The sequence below is a fragment of the Melanerpes formicivorus genome, unplaced genomic scaffold, assembly GCF_026170545.1.
Source record: "Melanerpes formicivorus ecotype bairdi unplaced genomic scaffold, bMelFor1.0.p_v2 SCAF_12, whole genome shotgun sequence".
Taxonomy (NCBI): domain Eukaryota; kingdom Metazoa; phylum Chordata; class Aves; order Piciformes; family Picidae; genus Melanerpes; species Melanerpes formicivorus.
Genome location: NW_027142364.1, coordinates 3,563,374 through 3,583,234, shown reverse-complemented (window position 1 = coordinate 3,583,234; position 19,861 = coordinate 3,563,374). Strand labels below are relative to the sequence as shown.

At 47.9% G+C, this 19,861-nt stretch overlaps 1 protein-coding gene across 6 annotated transcripts in view; it reads left to right on the top strand.

The window, feature by feature from the left end:
• Positions 1-19,861, top strand: part of PLD1 (phospholipase D1) — a 106,204-nt gene that overhangs the window by 44,554 nt on the left and 41,789 nt on the right. For all 6 annotated transcript variants that reach the window (XM_068145006.1, XM_068145003.1, XM_068145004.1 and 3 more), the window contains 8 exons: positions 1,218-1,345; positions 1,918-2,063; positions 3,150-3,258; positions 4,648-4,713; positions 13,433-13,491; positions 14,143-14,235; positions 17,372-17,524; positions 18,665-18,814. In XM_068145006.1, coding sequence (XP_068001107.1) covers positions 1,218-1,345; positions 1,918-2,063; positions 3,150-3,258; positions 4,648-4,713; positions 13,433-13,491; positions 14,143-14,235; positions 17,372-17,524; positions 18,665-18,814 — 904 coding nt within the window. The remainder of the gene's footprint in view (positions 1-1,217; positions 1,346-1,917; positions 2,064-3,149; positions 3,259-4,647; positions 4,714-13,432; positions 13,492-14,142; positions 14,236-17,371; positions 17,525-18,664; positions 18,815-19,861) is intronic.

Below are 19,861 nucleotides of genomic sequence, written 5' to 3'. Positions count from 1 at the left end.
TGTTGATGTTCTCACCCCATGTCCTTCCTAGATTGAATAACTGATAATCTGTTGACAGGTAAAGTACAACCTCAGTGGTTTTATCAAGCCCAACCTAGCCACTGGCCCTGTTCTAGCACCAGGAGGCATGACTCCTAGCACTTGAGCTCTCAGGGCCACATCTCTTCCAGGAAAGCTTGTCTTTACACTCTTTCATAAAGGCTGATCTCTTTTAGTGGAGTTAGTGCTGCTGTGTAAATGCTCTGTGGTGGGTTGAAATTCCCCCCAACATAAAATTGCCAGACCAGCTCAGCTGAAAGCCAGTGAAGCTGCTTTTACAGGCAAAACTACAATCTAAAAATATGAAATGCAATGAATCTGTATAAAATGTACAATAGTTACATATATGTACAATTTATAAACAGCATAAGACCCCCCTAGACAAAACCAGGGGGTTACCATCAGCTTCCCCCTCCCTGCTCCCTTCCCTCTGCCCTGTACAAGGTGAAAGAGAGAAGAGCAGAGAGTAGGCTATTAATACTTCTTCAGCTTGGAGAAGAGGAGGCTCAGGGGAGACCTTATTGCTGTCTACAACTACCTGAAATGAGATTGTAGCCAGGAAGGGGTTGGTCTCTTCTTCCAGGCAACCAGCACCAGAGCAAGAGGACACAGCCTCAAGCTGCACCAGGGGAAGTTTAGGCTCGAGGTGAGGAGAAAGCTCCTCACAGAGAGAGTTGTTAGCTGTTGGAATGGGCTGCCCAGGGAGGTGGTGGAGTCCTTGTCCCTGGAGGTGTTCAAGAGGAGATTGTACATGGCACTTGGTGCCATGGTTTAGCAGTTATGAGGTCTTAGGTGACAGGTTGGACTTGATGATCCTTGAGTTCTTTTCCAACCTTACTGATTCTATGATTCTACTTAGCCACAACAAAGCAAAGCCAGCAGAAGCCAGAAGCTGCCATCTGCTAGAGCAAAGGACTCAGGAGAGAAAGTTACTGTACACAACTAGTTTTATGTTGGTAATCAGACCAATGGGATTATTTAGACCTTGTCATTATTTTCCTTTTTACACCCAAGGGTAATTTTATTTAGGTTCTACTGCTTTCTGTTCAAGATCTGTGGGAAATTTTCTAGGCACAGCCTTAAAACTACCACATGCTCCCATGCTGAAGTCTTGCAGCTATCTCCTGGCTTTCATGCCAGGTTACAAGGATATTGATCTCTGTTTGTGGCCTTTCCAGGGTGCATTCCATTCTCTGCCATCTATCACACCCATGGGTTCAAGGAGCCGGGGGCGCAGACGTACCTCGCAGGATGTCCTGTCCGAGTGCGCGTGCTGGAAGTCGAACGCTTTACTTCCACGAAGAAGGTTAGAACTTCCCCAGAAGTCTTGCTTCATTTCCATAGAAACTGTATGCACCAGGGCAGGTTTAGGCTCGAGGTGAGGAGGAAGTTCTTCACAGAAAGAGTTATTGGCCACTGGAATGTGCTGCCCAGGGAGGTGGTGGAGTCGCCATCCCTGAAGGTGGTCAAGAGGGGACTGGATGTGGCACTTGAAGCCATGGTTTAGTTAATCATGAGGTGTTGGGTGATAAGTTGGACTTGATGATCTCTGAGGTCTTTTCCAACTTGGTTGATTCTATGATTATTTTCCCCTTTTACATCCAGTGGTAATTTATTTACATTCTACTACTTTTCTGCTCAGTCTGTGGAAGATTTTTCCTCGGCACAGCCTTAAACTGCCTACAGGGTCTTTTCCAACCTGAATGTTTCTGTTGATTCTGTGTGTCTTGTCTCAGAAAAAGCTTCAGGGAAGCAGAACAAGCAGTTGTGAGGCAGAATGATCCTGAAGTCAAGTCAAATGAAGTCTCCTCCATGAGCAACTGCAGAAGAATGGCTTGTTTCAAAGTTTCACCCCTTGTGGTGGTGTTCTCTCTGCAGGTACCAAGCCCCAATGTTTACACCATCGAGCTGACCCATGGAGAGTTCACCTGGCAGGTGAAAAGGAAGTTTAAGCACTTCCAGGAATTTCACAGGGAGCTGCTGAGGTACAAAGCCTTCGTGCGCATCCCTATCCCTACCAGGAGGTGAGTGTGGGGCTCTGTGGATGGTGGACGTGGTGGGCTTTGGGGAAGATGTGATCTCATAGTCTCTTATAATAGCATAGTGGTTTGGCATCACCCATCTCATTTACTTTGCTGGGAGTAGGAGGGGCAGAAGACTTTTTCTGCTAATATTGAGCAGCTGTAATAAAACTATTTAATCTCTGTGTATTTTAGCAGCTATAATCCAAGTGATGGAAGCATCACACTGCTGATGCAGAAAGCATGTTGGGCCCTAGGTCATCAGCTTTGAGCTGAGTTTGCCTTAAACATGGGGAAGGTTTATATTAATGAAAATTGTTGGTGAGCTGTGGCTTTCTGCCAGTGTGGACTGCATGGGGAAGGTATGGGGGCTCCTGGTATGGGTGGTCAGCACTGCCCAGGCTGAGGGTGGCTTGAAGTAGAAGGGGGTAGAGAGGTGGTGAAGGTCAGCAAAAGCCTCCTAATGTGGAGAAATTATGGGGAGGTGATGGGGAGAAATTTCTCCTAATGTGGGAGAAATTATGGGGAAAGGTGAAATGGGTCCCTGCCCATGACGGGGGGGTTGGAACTAGATGATCCTTGAGGTCAATTCCAACCCTAACAATTCTATGATTCTGTAAAATCATAAGGGCTAGGGTACATAATGCCCTAAAACCAGGGTTTAGGCTTGTAAGGGGATTACTGGGGTGGTTCAGCTGGTAGAAACTCTAATGAGACCCTATTGAAGCTTTCCAGTACTTACAGGGGCCTGTAAGAAAGATGGAGATTTTTACCAGGGACTGTTGCAACAGGACCAGGGGTGATGGTTTTAAATTAAGAGGGAAGTTTTAGACTAGATATAAGGAAGAAATTTTGTGCACTGAGGTGAAGCACTGGCCCAGAAAGGTGGAAACATTCCAGATCAGGTTGTATGGTGTTCTGAGCAGCCTGCTCTACTTGAAGATGTCCTTGCTCACTGCCACTGCAGGCTTGGATTAGATAATGTATAAAGATCCCTTCCAAACCATTCTGTGATTCTAAGGGCAAAAGAGGGTACTCAAAACTCAAGCTCCACTTTGACTTGACATTAGTGTTTGGTTTTTCTTCCAGTCACACTGTGAGAAGACAATCCATCAAAAGGGGAGAACCCAGGCAGATGCCGAGCCTGCCACACACTGCAGAGAGCACAGTGCGAGAGGAGCACTTCTCCAGCAGGAGAGTAAGTGTCCAGCTTGCTGTGTGGGGCCAGAGGGATGCTTGGGAGGGGGAGCATTTCAGGTACAGAGGGGCCAGACAAGTTGCTTGCAAAGCATGCTGTTGAAGCCCTTGTTGCAAAGCCCTTCAAGCTGGTCTACTGGAAGTTGTCCCTTTCCATGGCAGGGGAGTTTGAACCAGATGATCTTTAAGGTCCCCTCCACCTCAAACCATTCTGTGATTTTATTACCATTAATGCCATTTGCTTGACAAACTTAGGCATTGACAAGTCCAGCTTTAACACCAAATTCTCCTCTGTGCAGAGGAGGATACTGCATCTGGGGTTTGTATGGGCAAAGTCTTCCTCTGCAGCTGAGAAAAACCATGATGCCAAGAGCAGGGGTTCCCCTCCTCCCACCTCCTCTGGTTTAAAGATAGAAGCAGCAGTTCACTGAGTTAAGTTGTGTGATGGAGGCAGCCCTGTGGCCATCAAAATGTGAGAGATTTCAGTTCTGTCCCCCTCTGAAAGAGGAGATGACAGTCAGGCTCTTGATGCTGAAGTGGGTAATTTTAGCTGAGCCACACGTGTTCTGTGTAACTTCATCAGATGTTAACAGATGGGCCCTCCTGTGAAGAGGGTGGATGGATGTCTTCCTACCTCTTCATTGCAGCTTTGCTTGCAAAAGAATATAAAAAAAAAAGGCTGTAAAACCTCATGTTTGTCCATGTGCTTATCATTCTTTCTGCTGTTCACTCCCTCCCTGGGCTTTCTGCCACTGAAGCCTCAAGTTCTATAATGTTGTGCCTTAAGGTTGTGCAGTGCAGATAACGCTGCCTGCTGTGCATGGCTTCACTGCTGTGCAGGAAGGTCCAGGAGAGAGATGTTGGTTTAAAAGAGGGTGAGGAGGGGAGGGAAAGGCTCTCCAGCAGGCAGTGGCCTGGCCACTGCTCTCTCTATGGGTTTTCAAGTAGGGTATCATGGCTACTGTGCTCCTTGCCCCATGAACCTGATGTTTTGCTTAAATAGGCTTTCTCAGGTGCACCTGAGGCTGTGATTTGCCATGAACCTAATTTTGTGTGGGTCAGAAACAGCAGAGATTGGGGTTTGTATTTAGATTGTTCCGAAACTTGGGCTCAGACAAAGAAGTTGACCTCTAAAGTGACTGTGCCAAAGAACAGGTCTGCTGGTGGAAGGTACAAAGATGGATCTGTGAGCAGTAAACCACCTGGGACTAAACTGTTTATGCTGCTGGGCTGCCATCTTCCATGGGCACATAATTATGTGTTAATTCACCCTTTCAAACTGAAAAGTGTCTGATCCCTTGTCTCCTAATGTCAGACAGTTGGATTGTGTGGGTTTTTCTTTCCCTTAAATTTATCCATCTTACCTAAAGTTTTAATGTTTTAATTATAGAAACAGCTGGAAGACTACTTGACAAAGATCCTAAAGATGCCAATGTACAGGAACTACCATGGAACAGTAAGTAGAAATTGGCTGGCTTAAAGACTTCAAGAGTATCAGCTTTACATGTGTTGAATTGATCAGAGGAGGACATGCAGCTGATATGAGAAACATCTTGCAACCATTTGGCAAACATTTTGGCCTAGCCAAGGTCTCCAACATGGCTATAATATGGTGAAAACCTAAGGAAGTTTGGCTTAGTCTTGGATGTCACTGTTACAGCACAGTCACCTCCTCGAGGTGGGGTGGTCCAGACAGCTCATTGTGTGGTGTATGATGTAGCTGGGTTTCTGTTTCATTCCGGAGAGTCTTAATGATGATAAGTTGAAGTCTTACATGTTCAAACAACTGAAGTCCAAACCATGTTTGTAATCACCCCTTCAGTTTGGGCTTTGTGTGTGGTCCTAAGTGCAGAATTATCTGTTTCCCATGTGGTGTGGTTCCACTGGCCATCAGTGATGTTGAGTTTGAGTGATACCTGTTCACCTCTGGCTATTTTAGCCCTTCCAAAGGGAGATGGTATTGCCTTTTTTCCCCCAAGTCAGTAGTCTCTTTGATGTGAGAAGAGATGTCAAATCCAACTTCAGACCTACTAAAGCAAGAATACTTCCTTTGAAAGCCATCTTCAAATGTTTCTTCAGTAGTCCTCACCTGTCAGCTGCAGCTGTAACATCTCCCTGGGATAGTAACTTATTTCCCCCTTTCTTGGTTGCATAATGGCTGTGTTCCTCTGTCTTTTGTATTATCATGCATGTGTTTAAGTAGCTGCAGAACTCAGTGACATTTCTGAGCAGAAATGTGCTCATTGTGGCATTGAGTGCACCCTCAGCAAGTTTGCTGATGACACCAAGCTGTGTGGTGCAGCAGACACGCTGGAGGGAAGGGAGGCCATCCAGAGGGACCTTGACAGGCTGGAGAGGTGGGCACAAGCCAACCTCATGAAGTTCAATAAGAGCAAGTGCAGGGTCCTGCATCTGGGTCGAGGCAATCCCAGGCACAAATACAGGCTGGGCAGTGACTGGCTGGAGGGTAGCCCTGAGGAGAGAGACTTGGGGGTGCTGGTGGACAAAAAGCTCACCAGGAGCTCTCAGTGTGCACTTGCAGCCCGCAAAGCCAATCAGATCCTGGGCTGCATCAGGAGAAGTGTGGCCAGCAGGTCGAGGGAGGTGATCCTCCCCCTCTACTCAGCCCTGGTGAGACCCCACCTGGAGTACTGTGTCCAGTTCTGGAGCCCCTATTACAAGAGGGATGTGGAGGTGCTGGAACGTGTCCAGAGAAGGGCCACAAGGATGATCAGAGGGCTGGAGCACCTCTCCTATGAGGACAGACTGAAGGAGTTGGGGCTGTTCAGTCTGCAGAAGAGAAGGCTCCGAGGAGACCTAATTGTGGCCTTCCAGTATCTGAAGGGGGCCTACAGGAAGGCTGGGGAAGGACTTCTCAGGATCTCAGGTAGTGATAGGAGTAGGGGGAATGGAATGAAGCTGGAGGTGGGGAGATTCAGGCTAGATGTGAGGAGGAGGTTCTTCACCATGAGAGTGGTGAAACCCTGGAATGGGTTGTCCAGGGAGGTGGTCGAGGCCCCGTCCCTGGGGGTGTTTAAGAGCAGGCTGGATGAGGCTCTGTCCAGCCTGATCTAGTGTGGGGTGTCCCTGCCCATGGCAGGGGGGTTGGAACTAGATGATCCTTGTGGTCCCTTCCAACCCTGAATGAAACTATGAAACTATGAAAATGTAGACTAAGCTTAGGGTATCTGTAGCACCCAGATCAACTGTTGTTGGTATGCAGGTTATTCTGCTCTTCACCTTTGGGAAAGTGTGGCTGGAAAGCTGCCCAACAGAAAAGGATCTGGGGGTGTTGGTTGATAGCTGGAGGAATATGAACCAGTCTGTGCCCCAGGTGGCCAAGGCCACCAGCATCCTGGCTTATGTCAGCAATAGTGTAGTCAGCAGGACTAAGGAAGGGCTTCCCCCCTTGTGGAGGACGAGCTGGTGGGGCTGTGCCCCAAATACTGGGTTCAGTTCTGGGCCCTCCACTCCAAGATGGATGTTGAGGTGCTGAAGCATGTCCAAAGAAGGGCAAGAAAGCTGGTGAAGGTTCTGGAGAATGAGTTTTGTGAGGAGTGGCTGAGGGAAATGGCTTTGTTTAGCCTGGAGAAAAGGAGGCCAAGGAATGAACTACTTGCTCTCTACCACTTGTAGAGGTTGGAGCCAGTTGGAGATTGGGCTCTTCTCCCAAGTAACAAGTGACAGGACAAGAGGAAATGGCCTCAAGTTGCAGCTGGAGAAAGGTGTAGGTTGGATGTCAGGAACATTTTTTTTCACAGAAAGGGTTGTCAAGTCCTGGAACAGACTGCCCAGGGAAGTGGTGGAATCTAGATCCCTGGAGGTATTTAAAAACATGTAGATGTGGTGCTGAGGGACATGGTTTAGTGGTGGACTCAGCAATGTTTGGTTAACGGTTGGACTTGATCATAGAATCATAGACTTGTGAGGGTTGGAAGGGACCTCAAGGATCATCTAGTTCCAACCTCCCTGCCATGGGCAGGGACACCTCACACTAGATCAGATTGCTCAGAGCCACATCCAGCCTGGCCTTAAAAGCCTCCAGGGATGAGGCTTCTACCACCTCCCTGGGCAACCTGTTTTAGTGTTTCACCACCCTCATGGTGATGAACTTCTTCCTAATATCCAATCTACCCACTGTTAGTTTTACTCCATTCCCCCTAGTCCTATCATTACCTGACACCCTAAAAAGTCCTAAAGGTCTCTTCCCACCAAAACAATTCTATGATTTCAGTTGTGTAGGTATGTTGGGCAGCTTATAGCTGACGGCAGGTGGATGTTGTGCCTTGCAAGCTGTGTGTGCTCTTGTTGCAGACCTCAGTGTGTTGAGCACCGATGTTACATAGGGCAAAGCACCCACCCAGGCTGGGCCACGATGCTTTGGGTTGCAAGAAATCTTCAGACTTGGGCTGAGAGAACTGTGTTCCTTACAGGGTGCTGCTTTGGGGACAGGCTGTGGGGCTGAAGTCCCCTTCAGTCAAGGTCTGTGTTAATCTGCATGTGGCAAATAGTCATCTTTTGTCCTAAAGGGAACGCTGGGATAACTTGGCAATTTTGATCAGTAGCATATGCACAGCGGGGGAGAGCTATTTTACACTGCAGATCCAACTTGTCACTCTTAGGCAGGCACTGCTGTTTCTTTCCAATGTTTTGGAGGCTTTCTGCTCGTGTAAGAACGTGGGTGATCCTTTGACCAGGCTGTGGTTTCAGGCGGGCTGCCATGGTGGGGGCCAGGCGAGGAGACAAGCAATCCTGCCTTGCCCAGGCAGCTGTGGGGTGCTCCCCTCCTCCTGCACTGAATCACCCTTCTGTCCCCAGCCCCCAGAGCCAGATGTCACTTTGCACATAAATTCTCAGTTTATTGTTGGCTTTTGCTGGATTTGGCCACAGCAAAGCTTTCAGTGAGGCCTTTGGTGCTAGTGGTGGTGGCACCGCCAAGTGCAGTGGGTCCTGTAGGCAGAAAACACAGGGACAAAAATGCTTTCTTTAACAAACAAACAAATAAAAACCCCACACCAAACACCAGAACAACCCCCACAGCCACTCTCAGACTAGAGACTAAAGTGGAAATTTCTGGCATTTTTCTTGGAACTGCATTTGTCCTCATTTAGAACAAAATGAGGGCTTTGCTCTTCCTGTGGTTGAGAAGTCTTTTTGCCTGGATGCTGACAAATGCTGTAACTGTCGTGATCGTGGAGCACATTTTGATTCCTGTGTGTTCCTCTGTGCACCAAGGTGTATTTTTAAAATCCAAAATTCTTTTTAAGTCAGACATGGAGTTACAGTGACCAGCTGTGACCTGCCTGAGCTGTGACCCTTGGTCCTTGTGAAGAACCTGCTTGGGTCAATCACATCTCCTCAGATGTTTTCCCATCTGACCTGAACAATGTAATTAATTTGCTTTTTTTCCCCCCACTTCCTTTATTTTGTGTTTGTGATTATTTCCTCCTTTGTCAGTGAGAAGTTCATCACTTGACATGCTATCCTGGGGGAGATGCCGTGCACTGGGAGAGCTGAGCCTGCAAGTTGAGCTTGCAGCAGTTTTGCAGTTCTGAACTCCTTGGTGGGTTGAGAATCTGGTTCACAGTGACCACATGACATGATAGAGGTAATACTTCCTCTAGCCTTTCCAGGTGACGCTCCTGCAGGCTGTGGAAATAAAACCTCCTGAAGCATCAGGGGTTTGGAACACAAGCCCTATGAGGAGAGACTGAGGGAGCTGGGGTTGCTTAGCCTGGAGAAGAGGAGTTTCAGTGTGGGGTGTCCCTGCCCATGGCAGGGGGGCTGGAACTAGATGATCCTGGTGGTCCCTTCCAACCCTGACTGACACTATGATACTATGATACAACTACCTGAAGGGAAGTTGTAGACAGGCAGAGGTTGGTCTCTTCTCCCAGGTGGCCAGCACCAGAACAAGAGGACACAGTTTCAAGCTGCTCCAGGGGAGGTTTAGGCTGGAGGCTAGGAAGAAGTGCTACACAGAGAGAGTGATTGCCCATTGGAATAGGCTGCCCAAGGAGGTGGTGGAGTCACCATTATTGGAGGTGCTTAGGAGGAGACTTGATAGGGTGCTTAGTTGCATGGTTGAGTTGATTAGGTGGCATTGGATGATAGGTTGAACGCGGTGATCTCGAAGCTCTCTTCCAACCTGGTTTATTCTATTCTATTACCATTTAGAGATCTGCTCTGGGTGCCTCGCTGTGGCTGGGAAGCTCTAACATTTACAGCCTTCTCACATCTCCCTTTTTCTCAGCACTTACTGCAATGGGGTGTTTTGTATGGAGTTCACAAATAGGTTGGTAGATGATTGTGTTCTGTGATCAGATCCCCTGGCTTCACAGCCTTTCATTATGTTGTTTTAGTTTCCTTTTGGCTGTGTGACTTCAGGATTAATTCTCACGTTTTCTAGCCCTTCCCAAAACCTTCTTATAGCACATCTGGGCTGAAGTGTTTCAAGGCAATTACTGTTAAAATGAATGTTGTGGGAATCTCAAAGTGTTAATTGTCTGTGCTGTGTTCTGAGAAATGGAAATTGGAGGAAGATAGTCCCAAAATGTTAGGAAATGGAGCCCCATGGACCTGATGGTATTCCATAGAAGAATGTTATTAATTGGGCTGCTGTTGTTGTTGTATGAGCTGCAATAATTGAAAGATGCCTAAGCAAAACAAAAAAATAAGGTTTGGTTGAACCAATGTGTCTGTGTTTAACATTTTGTGTGAGTTTTAGAGTGGAAAAACCTCACCTGCAGTGAAAACAACACAGCACAAGAACGGCTCAGACACATGAGGGTGGCTGCTGTTCTGCCTCTGATATGGCACTTGGATCTGCAGACCCTGGCAAAGGTCTCCACCCAACCCTTTGGTATTTTTAGTTCTTTAGCCTGTTCAGTATTTCTTTTAGATTTGGGGTTGGTCCAAGCCAGTTGGGGTTTTTTTGTGTGTAAGGTACAGCAATCATCTTTTGCTGAACACTATTATTCTGCAGAGTGATACCATTTCTTTTTACTGCTAGCCACAGCTGCTCATCAACCCTTTGTGGGGTTTTTAACCAACTAAATTAAATGAGACTCAAAATGAAAACACAGTGTAGAACTGCTGAAGTCTCTCTGAAATGCAGATGCCCTGTGAAATGTGGGCTTCCATAAATCACACGTGCTCGGCCCTGCTGGCTTCTCCAGCTGTGGCTTGTGCACCTTGCAGCTGGTTCTTCACCTTTCGTAGCCTGTCTCTCTGCAACTACTTGCTCCCATCTGGTGTGGGTTTTCTCTTTTTATTGCCACCACAATGTCATTGAAACTGCATTCCCTAGGCCTGGATCTCATCCTGAAAATATTCTGCTGCAGAAGGCTCTGAAACCAGAGCGGGATGGTGGCTCCCCAGGGAGGCAGCTGGGCAGGGCAGGAATCCCAACCTGAAGGAGATGAAAGGGCCTGGCTGCTCTGCCTCCCCTCTCGGCTTTGCTGTGACTGCCACACGCAGGAAGGCACTGTAACAGTAAAAATAGCAATAATGATAATAAATCATGCCCTCAGATACTTTTCCACTATGCTGAGGAATTGTCCTTCTGACTGGTGGAATTTATTGATGGCTTTTTGCAAACCAGCGCTCAGAGCTGCGGTGCCGAGGGAGGTGGCTTCCGCGGTGACCTGGCAGTGCCGTGTAAGCTGTTGGACTTGGCGATCTTGGAGGTCTCCAGCTGAAGTAATTCTCTGACTTCTAATTGGCACAGCTTGATCAACACGTTGGATGGGCTTCTGTCACCGTCGTTGCCGTTGCAAAGACTTCTTGGCTGAAGAGCAGGTTGCTGTGCTTGCCAGACAACCTTTCTTTCACTTCCATGGAGCAATAGTTCTGTTTCTGCAAAGGATTTTTTAATTTTTTTTTTTACTATTCCCCCCCCCCCCCCCCCCTTGTTTTTTCCTTTTGTTTCTTTGAGGACAATTCTTTCTCTGCATGCAGTGCTCCTCACATTGCTGCCAGCTCTCTGGACGCAGCCAACATTTTCAAAGGCTTCTGACATTTGTGTGGGGTTGGGCTTTTTTGTGTGCCTGCTGTGAGAGAGGTGTCTGGAGTTTCTGGTTTGTCTGATGGGGAGTGCCAGGCATTTTCTGAAGAAATTAAAAGGAGATCCAGGGTGAAAAACTGACCTAAGACTTCAGCTGGGACCTCTGATAAGAGTCTGTAGGATATGCTGAGTTTTTGAGTGTCACTATAAAAGAGCTCAGATGTTGGTAGGTCAGTCCTGGTGGTTTTTGAGAGTGTGTAATCATAGAGTCAACCAGGTTGGAAAAGACCTCAGGGATCAAGTCTAACCACTTATCTAATACCTAACATGTCCTGACAACTAAACCATGGCTTCAAGTGCCACATCCAATCCTTTCTTGAACATCTCCAAGGATGGGGGACTCCACCACCTCCCTGGGCAGCACATTCCACTGCCCAATTACTCTTTCTTAATGAGAGTAGAGATAGCAAGACTGTTAGCAAAATGATGGTATGCTTCTTCTAGCCACTTTCTGAAAACAGCTGAAACCACCCCAAACCAAGGGCATTATATTGCCCTTTACTAGATAGAGGTCACTTTGTGTCCTTGAGCTACTCAGAGGAGAACAAGAGATCCTTTGTTTTCCCTCATGGCCTTATTGACATGAGAAGTTTGGGAGTGTCCCAGGAAAAGCAGAGCATTAGGACAATATCTTGTGTCATACTGCTACATCTTGGCAGTGGGGGCAGAAGTGATATTGGAAAGGGAGCCTGAGCTGGCCTCACCATAAGGCAGACTCAGCTTTAAGGTAGACTTTTGCCCCGAATTTACTGATACTCTTTGTTACACTTGGTGTTTGGAAATACCGCTGAGATTTATGGGTTCACCCTTCTAATTCCTGTGCAAAATGGGGTTCTGCTAATGAGGCCCATGAGGTTGGTTTTCCAAAGAGCAGCTGACAATGGCCAACTTCCTTGGGTGCTGGCACCTAGGTTGCTGTGGGGTATGGATGGGCATGGCCTGAAGCTGGCCTTAAGGCTGTCTCATGTCTCGACTGTGGTCGGGAGTGTGGGTTGAGTCCTGGGCTTCTGTCCCAGCAGACTTGGTTGGCAAAACATGTGGTCAGAGGGTTCCTTCCAGCTTACTGCCTGCCCAAAAGGGAGGGCAGCTCCTGCCTTCACCCTGCCCTGAGCACCTTTCCACACTGGGACAATTCTGTGTGATAATAAATTAAAAATGCCTTGCTGCAGCAAACCTCTGCTATGCAAGGCAGCTCCTTCACAGGGCTGCTCCTGCCTGAGCCCTGTCCTGCCTGGGATGCCCAGGGCAGGTGGTTCTCCCTGCTCACAGAGCCAATAAGCAGCAGACTGTCAGGAATGTCCTGCTGTGCCAAGAAAAGAATGCTGGCCAAAATTGCCTGATGTCCTATTTTTAGAGGTGGATGTAGTTGTGTTGTGCTTTCTCACCGGCTTTGTTTGTCATTAGTGTTCCTCTGCAGCCTCTGCTGAAGCAGAGCAGCTGTGAGGTGACAGACCACTTGAATTTGAGACTTGCTGCCAAACCCAACAGTGTGGCACATGGATTCTCCAGGCTGTGCTTGCTGTGGAGGTGTGTGCAGTCCAGCAGAAGTCATGGAGACTGTGCTGGAACTCCCTGCTGTGGGTTTTTTTGCCCCCTGTGGACAGACAAATCAGTGGTGTGTGCATGGCCTGCTACCACAGTCTTGGAGGATGCTCCTGGGCTGAGGTGCTGAACCCCGAAGTGGTTTGTGTCCATGTGATGGGGGATTCAGAGTAAGGCGCTCTCAGCCCTGAGAGCCTTTCCAGCCCTTCTGTGCGAGTCAGTGGAAGGAGGAAAGGATTCAGGCAGGCAGACAAGTTCACGCAGACCCCCAAACAGTGTGAAGCTGGTGTGATCCATGAGGGGAGGTTACAGGTGGGGCTGGCCCTGTGATACATTGGATCTTGATTATCCTGGTTGCCTGCAATGTGTTTTCCAAAGCACATTTAAAATAATCAAATGAAAACCCAAACTGAAATACTGTTCTTGGTCTTCTTGAAGATGTTTAAGTGGTGGTAGGTGACTGCTCAGGAGCTTCTGCAGGCTCTGTCTCTGACAAATCATTTCAATAAAGCAAGTTTTGTGGATTTCAGAGTATGAAAGATGGGGGAATCTCTTTCTTTTTCTCCAGATGGAGTTCATTGGGGTAAACCAGCTGTCATTCATCCACGACCTGGGACCAAAGGGCATGTGAGTTGTGGGCTGTGTCTTTGAGCTATGATTCCATCCCTGAAAACTTTACAGGCCAGGTTGGGGGGGGGCTCTGAGCAACCTGATCTAGTCAAAGGTGTCCCTCCTGACTGCATGGGTGTTGGACTAGGTGATCTTTAAAAGTCCCTTCCAACCCAAGCCATTCTATAATTCCCCAAGAGCATGGCCTTATAAATAAATACTGTTCTAATTGATAGCTTTCCTTTCTTGCCAGTAACTGACTGGGAAATACTTTGCCATCCAGAATGAAAAAAATACTCATGTTCAGCAAGAGTTGCCCCAGCTTTGGGAAATAGCTTTGGGAGTGGGTTGCTTTGTGAGACATGGTCTGGCTTGCAGGTTTTCTCCTCCTCCCTTCCAGCAACCTATAGACCCACTTGTTCTTCTCCTAGTGCTATGGGGCAGGGCCCTGCATTTCTGTTGTGATTTCCCTCTGGGGAGGTGGTTTTACCTTTCTTCCAGCTTGCACAGCATGATGTGCAGACCCTGCTTTTGAGCATGGCTAGAAGTGGTAGGAGCCATCCCTAGGCACAGGGGCTGGGAGATTCATCAAGTCTCCTCTACTCAAAACCCCCCTGTACCTCCAGCCAAGCAATGACACCCATCCTGCCCATGTTTCTATCCTTGCAGAGAAGGATTCATCATGAAGCGCTCTGGGGGCCACCGCATACCTGGCCTGAACTGCTGCGGCCAAGGAAGGATGTGCTACAGATGGTCCAAAAGGTACTGCTGGGACAGGAGAAGGTGGCAAGGCTCTGTACTCCTCAGGCACGCACACACACAGATCCTCTTTTGTCTTTTTCTCCCAAAAGGTCTGAGGGAGGTTCTTGGTTTTTTCCAAAAGCCATGTTTTGTCAGGTCACAGGGTCCAGAGGCTAATTTCTCCCACTCATTCTCTGATGTGCTTTGGAGTTCATAGAAGGGACACATTGCTCCAGAGAAAAACTGGGATTTCCTACAGCCCTAAACTGGCAGAAAGGGCAATAATCCCTTGGTCTGTGCCCAGTTTTCCCTGCTGTGGGAGCAGCGTGGGGGCTCTGTGCCATCAGGAGGGGATGCGGCTGGTGACGCTCTCCTGGCCAAATTTCAGCCTGGCTTTCTGAGCTTCCCTTCCTCAATTTACATAAAGAAAAGAAATTAATTGAAATGCTATCTGGACTGCTTTGGAGCTGGATTAAACAAGGTATTTGGTGCAATAAAGTTTGGGATTAAGTATATTGCCTCTCCCTTATTACTGCAGGTGCTTAAATGCCAGTGTTCTCAGAGGAGTTTTCACAAGCCATCCTGTCCCCACGTGCTGTGGACAGATGTAATGCATTGTCCTCATCCCTTTACCTTGTGTGTTAGATCTCAGTGTGTCCTGGGGCTGCAGCACAGGGAGGTGTGTGCTGTGGAGGGATATATGTGTACAAAAAAGAGCAGGGGGTATTTCCTGGAGTTTCCTCTTTCCAGCCAAATATTTCCTTGTGAGAAATCCAAAGAGCACATCTCTGCCTTAGAGCAGCAGTTTCTTGGTCTGTAAGAGCTTCCCCAGGCATTATCCACCTTTGGGGTTTAGTTTTGCCAATGGGCTGTTGTTAATTTTATCTTAAATTGTGGTTTCCAACAAAATCTTTCTACACTCTCCTGAAGAAAAGGCCCTATTCCTTTATAGTCCTTTTAGCATTTCTTCAGATGATCTTACAGAAGATCTCTCTGAGTGCACAAGGAGATGAAGGGGTGACCTTCCTTCAGATGGAATCATGAAATTGTCTCCAGTTCTTTTTCTCTCTTATGTGGGGGTGAGGGGAAAGCCTTTTCCTCTTGTTAGCACTCAGTTAACTCTACCCTCAGAGCTCAAGCTTTGGTAGGGACAACAGCATGTTCAGCTCTCTGGGTCTTTGTTTTCCTTTAGAGCCTAAAGAAGGATGGGGGAATTGCTTGAGTGGGATTGTGTGCAGAGTAGCACAAGAGGGGCACCAGTTGCCCATCACAACACGCTGGGACTGACAGTATCAATCAATAATCAACTAACGAGTATTTCCCAGAGGGAGTTACTTCAGTGAAGGGTTTGAGGACTGGTCAAGCTAGGGGCAGAACTCACCTCCAGCGTGGGGCAGACTTGTGGCCAGCATTTTCCCATAACAGCTTTGCTGCAGGTTGTTGGGGTTTCTGCACCCCAAATTCATTGTACTTCTTAGAGCAGGTTGGTTGTGTTGTGGCCACAGGAGCTGTGGAACGGAATGTGAAGGAGGAGAGTGGGGATGATGGTGTGAATGGGAATGGGCAGGACTCCATGGACATGCATGACTGCCTTGGAACAGTTTTGCCTTGGAAAGGCAAACTCTTGGGAAGGTATCCCGTGGGATTCTTGGGAGTGTAAATGATGAGCCAGCTAGAGACAGTAGGTATTTTGGCACCAAATAAGAGGTGATGGTGAGAACTCTTTCAGGGCTCTGAAAGAAAAGAAAAAAAGAATGGGATCTGGAAGTAGGTGAGAAGCAGAGGCTGTTGCTAAAGATAGGAAAATGAACAGATTTTTGCAATGCTTTCTGTTGCTTTGTGTGTTTCTGGGTGTGCAGAAGAATGAAGCAGAGGTCTGGTGGTGGAGACCTGTGTGGGACAGAGGGGGCTGGTTACCCCAGATACGCTGCAGGGGGAGGAGGAAAAATTAGAAATGCCATTCACAGCAAAAAAAATGTGGTGGGTTTTTTTTCTCCCTGAGTTGCCTTCAGGCTACAGTATTTCTGTAAAACCTGCTGGTCATCTCCCATCACGTGTTCCTAACAGGGTCCCTGTTGCTTGGCAATAAAAGCTTTCCAAAATGCCTTGTATGTTTTATTTTGATGGGAGTGAAAGTGATTCTAGCATCATATTTAATGTTAGAAATGTCAAGTCACTCCCATGTAGTATACAAGCTGAATAAAAATCTGGGGCGGAGGAATCCCTGTTGCATCTCGCCCAGTGCTGGGACACCTGGCTGGGAGATTTATGGGCAGAGAGCCTCTCGCAGATTTTGTTAGAGAAGGAAATCTATGCTTTCAAAGACTTGTGTAAAAAGGACTCACACAAATAGCTCTGAAAGTCTTGTATTGAATTCCAACTCATTGCCCGAGTTCATAAAACAAGCACTTTTCTGCCCAAGAAAACCATAGCCTGGACTAGCCCCTGAAAAAAAACATCTTGCCATGTAGTTAAAAGCTTTCCTGTCCCTGATGAATGATTTGCACTTGTTTGGAAGGAAACACTTTTCTATTTTCTTGCCTTTTTTTTTGTTTCATACCTCATGATTCTGCCTCTGTACTCAGCACAGCTTAGGCCACACCTTGAGCCCTGTGTCCAGTTCTGGGCCCCTCAGTTTAGGAAAGATGTTGACTTGCTGGAAGGCATCCAGAGAAGGGCAACAAAGCTGGGAAGGGGTTTGGAGCACAGCCCTGTGAGGAGAGGCTGAGGGAGCTGAGGTTGCTTATCCTGGAGAAAAGAAGGCTCAGGGGAGACCTTATTGCTCTCTACAACTACCTGAAGGGAGGTTATAGCCAGGTGGAGGTTGGTCTCTTCTCCCAGGCAACCAGTACCAGAACAAGAGGACACAGTCTCAAGCTATGCCAGAGGAGGTTTAGGCTGGATGTTAGGAAGAAGTTCTTCATAGAAAGAGTTACTGGCCATTGGAATGTGCTGCCCAGGGAGGTGGTGGAGTCACCATCACCGGAGGTGTTTAGGAAGAGACTGGATGGAGTGCTTGGTGCCATGGTTTAGTTGATTAGATGGTGTTGGATGATAGGTTGGATGCGATGGTCTCGAAGGTCTCTTCCAACCTGTTCTATTCTGTTCTATTCATAGAGCGACGTGAGATGCAAGTTATCTGTTTGTGCCCATACAGGTGGCTGGTGGTGAAGGACTCTTTCCTGCTGTACATGAAGCCAGACTCAGGGGCCATTAGTTTTGTCCTGCTGGTGGATAAGGAATTCAACATTAAGATAGGCCAGAAGGAAACAGAAACGAAATACGGGTTGCAGATCGACAATCTCTGTAGGTAAGAACCCCAAGCTTCGTTCAGGAGGAAGAATCAGTGCTGCTCTCTGGGAGGGGTTAACAAGGTGTGCTGGGCTAACTGGTGCAGCTCAGCTTCCCGCAGGGCTCAGCTGCTGCTGCCTTTGTCCCTGCTGGGGATTTGGCCCATTATGCTGATTGTTTCCGATGTCTTAATTAGGCCTTTGTAGTCTCAGCTGCTGTTTGGCAGTCCCTGTGGGTTATTGCTCAGGCCTGGGGGTGTTGGAGCACGTTGAGTTGCAGACTCTGGTCTTGCAGCAGTTGCTTACGGTAATTTTCTAGGCACTTTGTTCCTCCATGCTGCAAGCAGGGACGTGTTCTTCATCCCAACCAGAACTTTACCCAAAAGACATGCTGATTGGGATAAAGAAGTACTTAATATTTTTGCAGTAGCATACAGTATAAATGAATCTTTTAAAAAAGACAGCCTTAGCCAGGTCCAACTCTCCTCCAAGTTTAGCTCCTACCATTGATTTCAATCTGGGTTGTTTTGTTTTAACACTGTAGCAGTCACTCCAGCAGCTCTGTGCTGATATGACACACAAACCAGCAAAGCAACTCCCTTACTTTTCACTTAAATAAAACAAGAGTGACAGGGCTGGAGCACCTCTCCTGTGAGGACAGAGTGAGAGAGTTGGGGCTGTTCAGTCTAGAGAAGAGAAGGCTCTGAGGAGACCTTGTTGTGGCCTTCCAGTATCTTAAGGGGGCCTACAAGAAAGCTGGGGAGGAACTTTTTAGGGTGTCAGGTAGTGATGGGACTAGGGAGAATGGAGCAAAACAAGGAATGGGTAGATTCAGATTGGATGTGAGGAAGAAGTTCTTCCCCATGAGGGTGGTAAGACACTGACAAGGTTGCCCAGGGAGGTGGTGGAAGCCTCATCCCTGGAGGTTTTTAAGACCAGGCTGGATGTGGCCCTGAGCAACCTGATCTAGTGTGAGGTGTCCCTGCCCATGGCAGGGGGGTTGGAATTGGATGATCCCTGAGGTCCCTTCCAACCCTGATAATTCTGTGACACTAAGAGTGACAGAGGTGCATTTATCATTGGCCCAGCTGCCAACGGAGCAGCCCAACTTGAATGTCCATGGCTGCAGCATCCTGCCTCATGTGTGGTCTGTTTTGCAGGTCGCTGATTTTGAAGTGTAACAGCTACAGACATGCCCAGTGGTGGAGGCAGGGCATAGACGAGTTCATTCGGAAGCACGGCAAGGACTTCCTCACCGAGCACCGCTTCGGCTCCTACGCTGCCGTGCGGGAGAACACGCTGGCCAAGTGGTGAGGACCGCGCTGCCTGGGGTGCTGTGCCTGCAGCAGCCTCAGCTCACGCCTGCCTGTTTTACTGTGGCCCTGACTGAGAGAGCTGGCAGTATTTGGTAACTGTAGGGACTGATGATAATTAGAGGGAGCTGAGGCTCTTCCACATCTGGAGTATTGTGTCCAGTTCCGGGTCCCTCAGTTCACGAAGGACCTCAGGGAGCTGCTTGGAAGAGTCCAGTGCAGAGCCATGAAAATTATAAAGGGAGTGGAACATCTTTTTTTTCTTATGAGGACAGCCTGAGGGAGCTGAGGGCTCTTTAGCTTGGAGAAGAGGAGACTAAGGGGTGACCTCATTCATGTTTATGAAGATGTAAAGGGTGAGTGCCAAGAGGATGGAGCCAGACTCTACTCGGCGATGCCCAATGACAGCACAAGGGGCAATGGGGGAAGTTGAGGCATAGGAAGTTTCATGGGAACAGGAGGAAGAATTATTTCACTGTGAGGGTGACAGAACACTGGACCAGGCTGCCCAGGAGGGTTGTGGAGTCTCCCTCTCTGGAGATATTCAAGACCCACCTGGATGTGTTCCTGTGTAGTCTGGAATAGGTGATCCTGCCCTGGTAGGGGGTTGCACTGGATGATGTCTCAAGGTGCCTTCCAGCCCCTAATATTCTGTGATTCTCTGTGGGGGAAAAAAGGAGGCTTATTTCACCAGGAGCAGAGCAGCAGTGCTGGTGATGGGACTGCTGTGGTCCTGCTACAATTTTGTGACGCAGCTAATAATGTTGGAAACACATGGATTTGTCTGAGTATGAACACACTGAGTATTTATTATCATAAGGATTAAAATAGAGTTGTTTAGCTTAGAGTGAAGGAGGCTGAGGGGAGGCCACCTCACTTTCTCCAGCTACCAGAAAGCAGAAGTACCTCAAGTACCTCTTTTCAGGTAGTTGGAGTGAGGTGGGGGTCAGTCTCTTCTCCCTAGTGACAAGTGATAGGACAAGAGGAAATTACCTCAAGTTGTACCAGGGGAGATTTAGATTGGATGTTATAAGAAACTTCTTC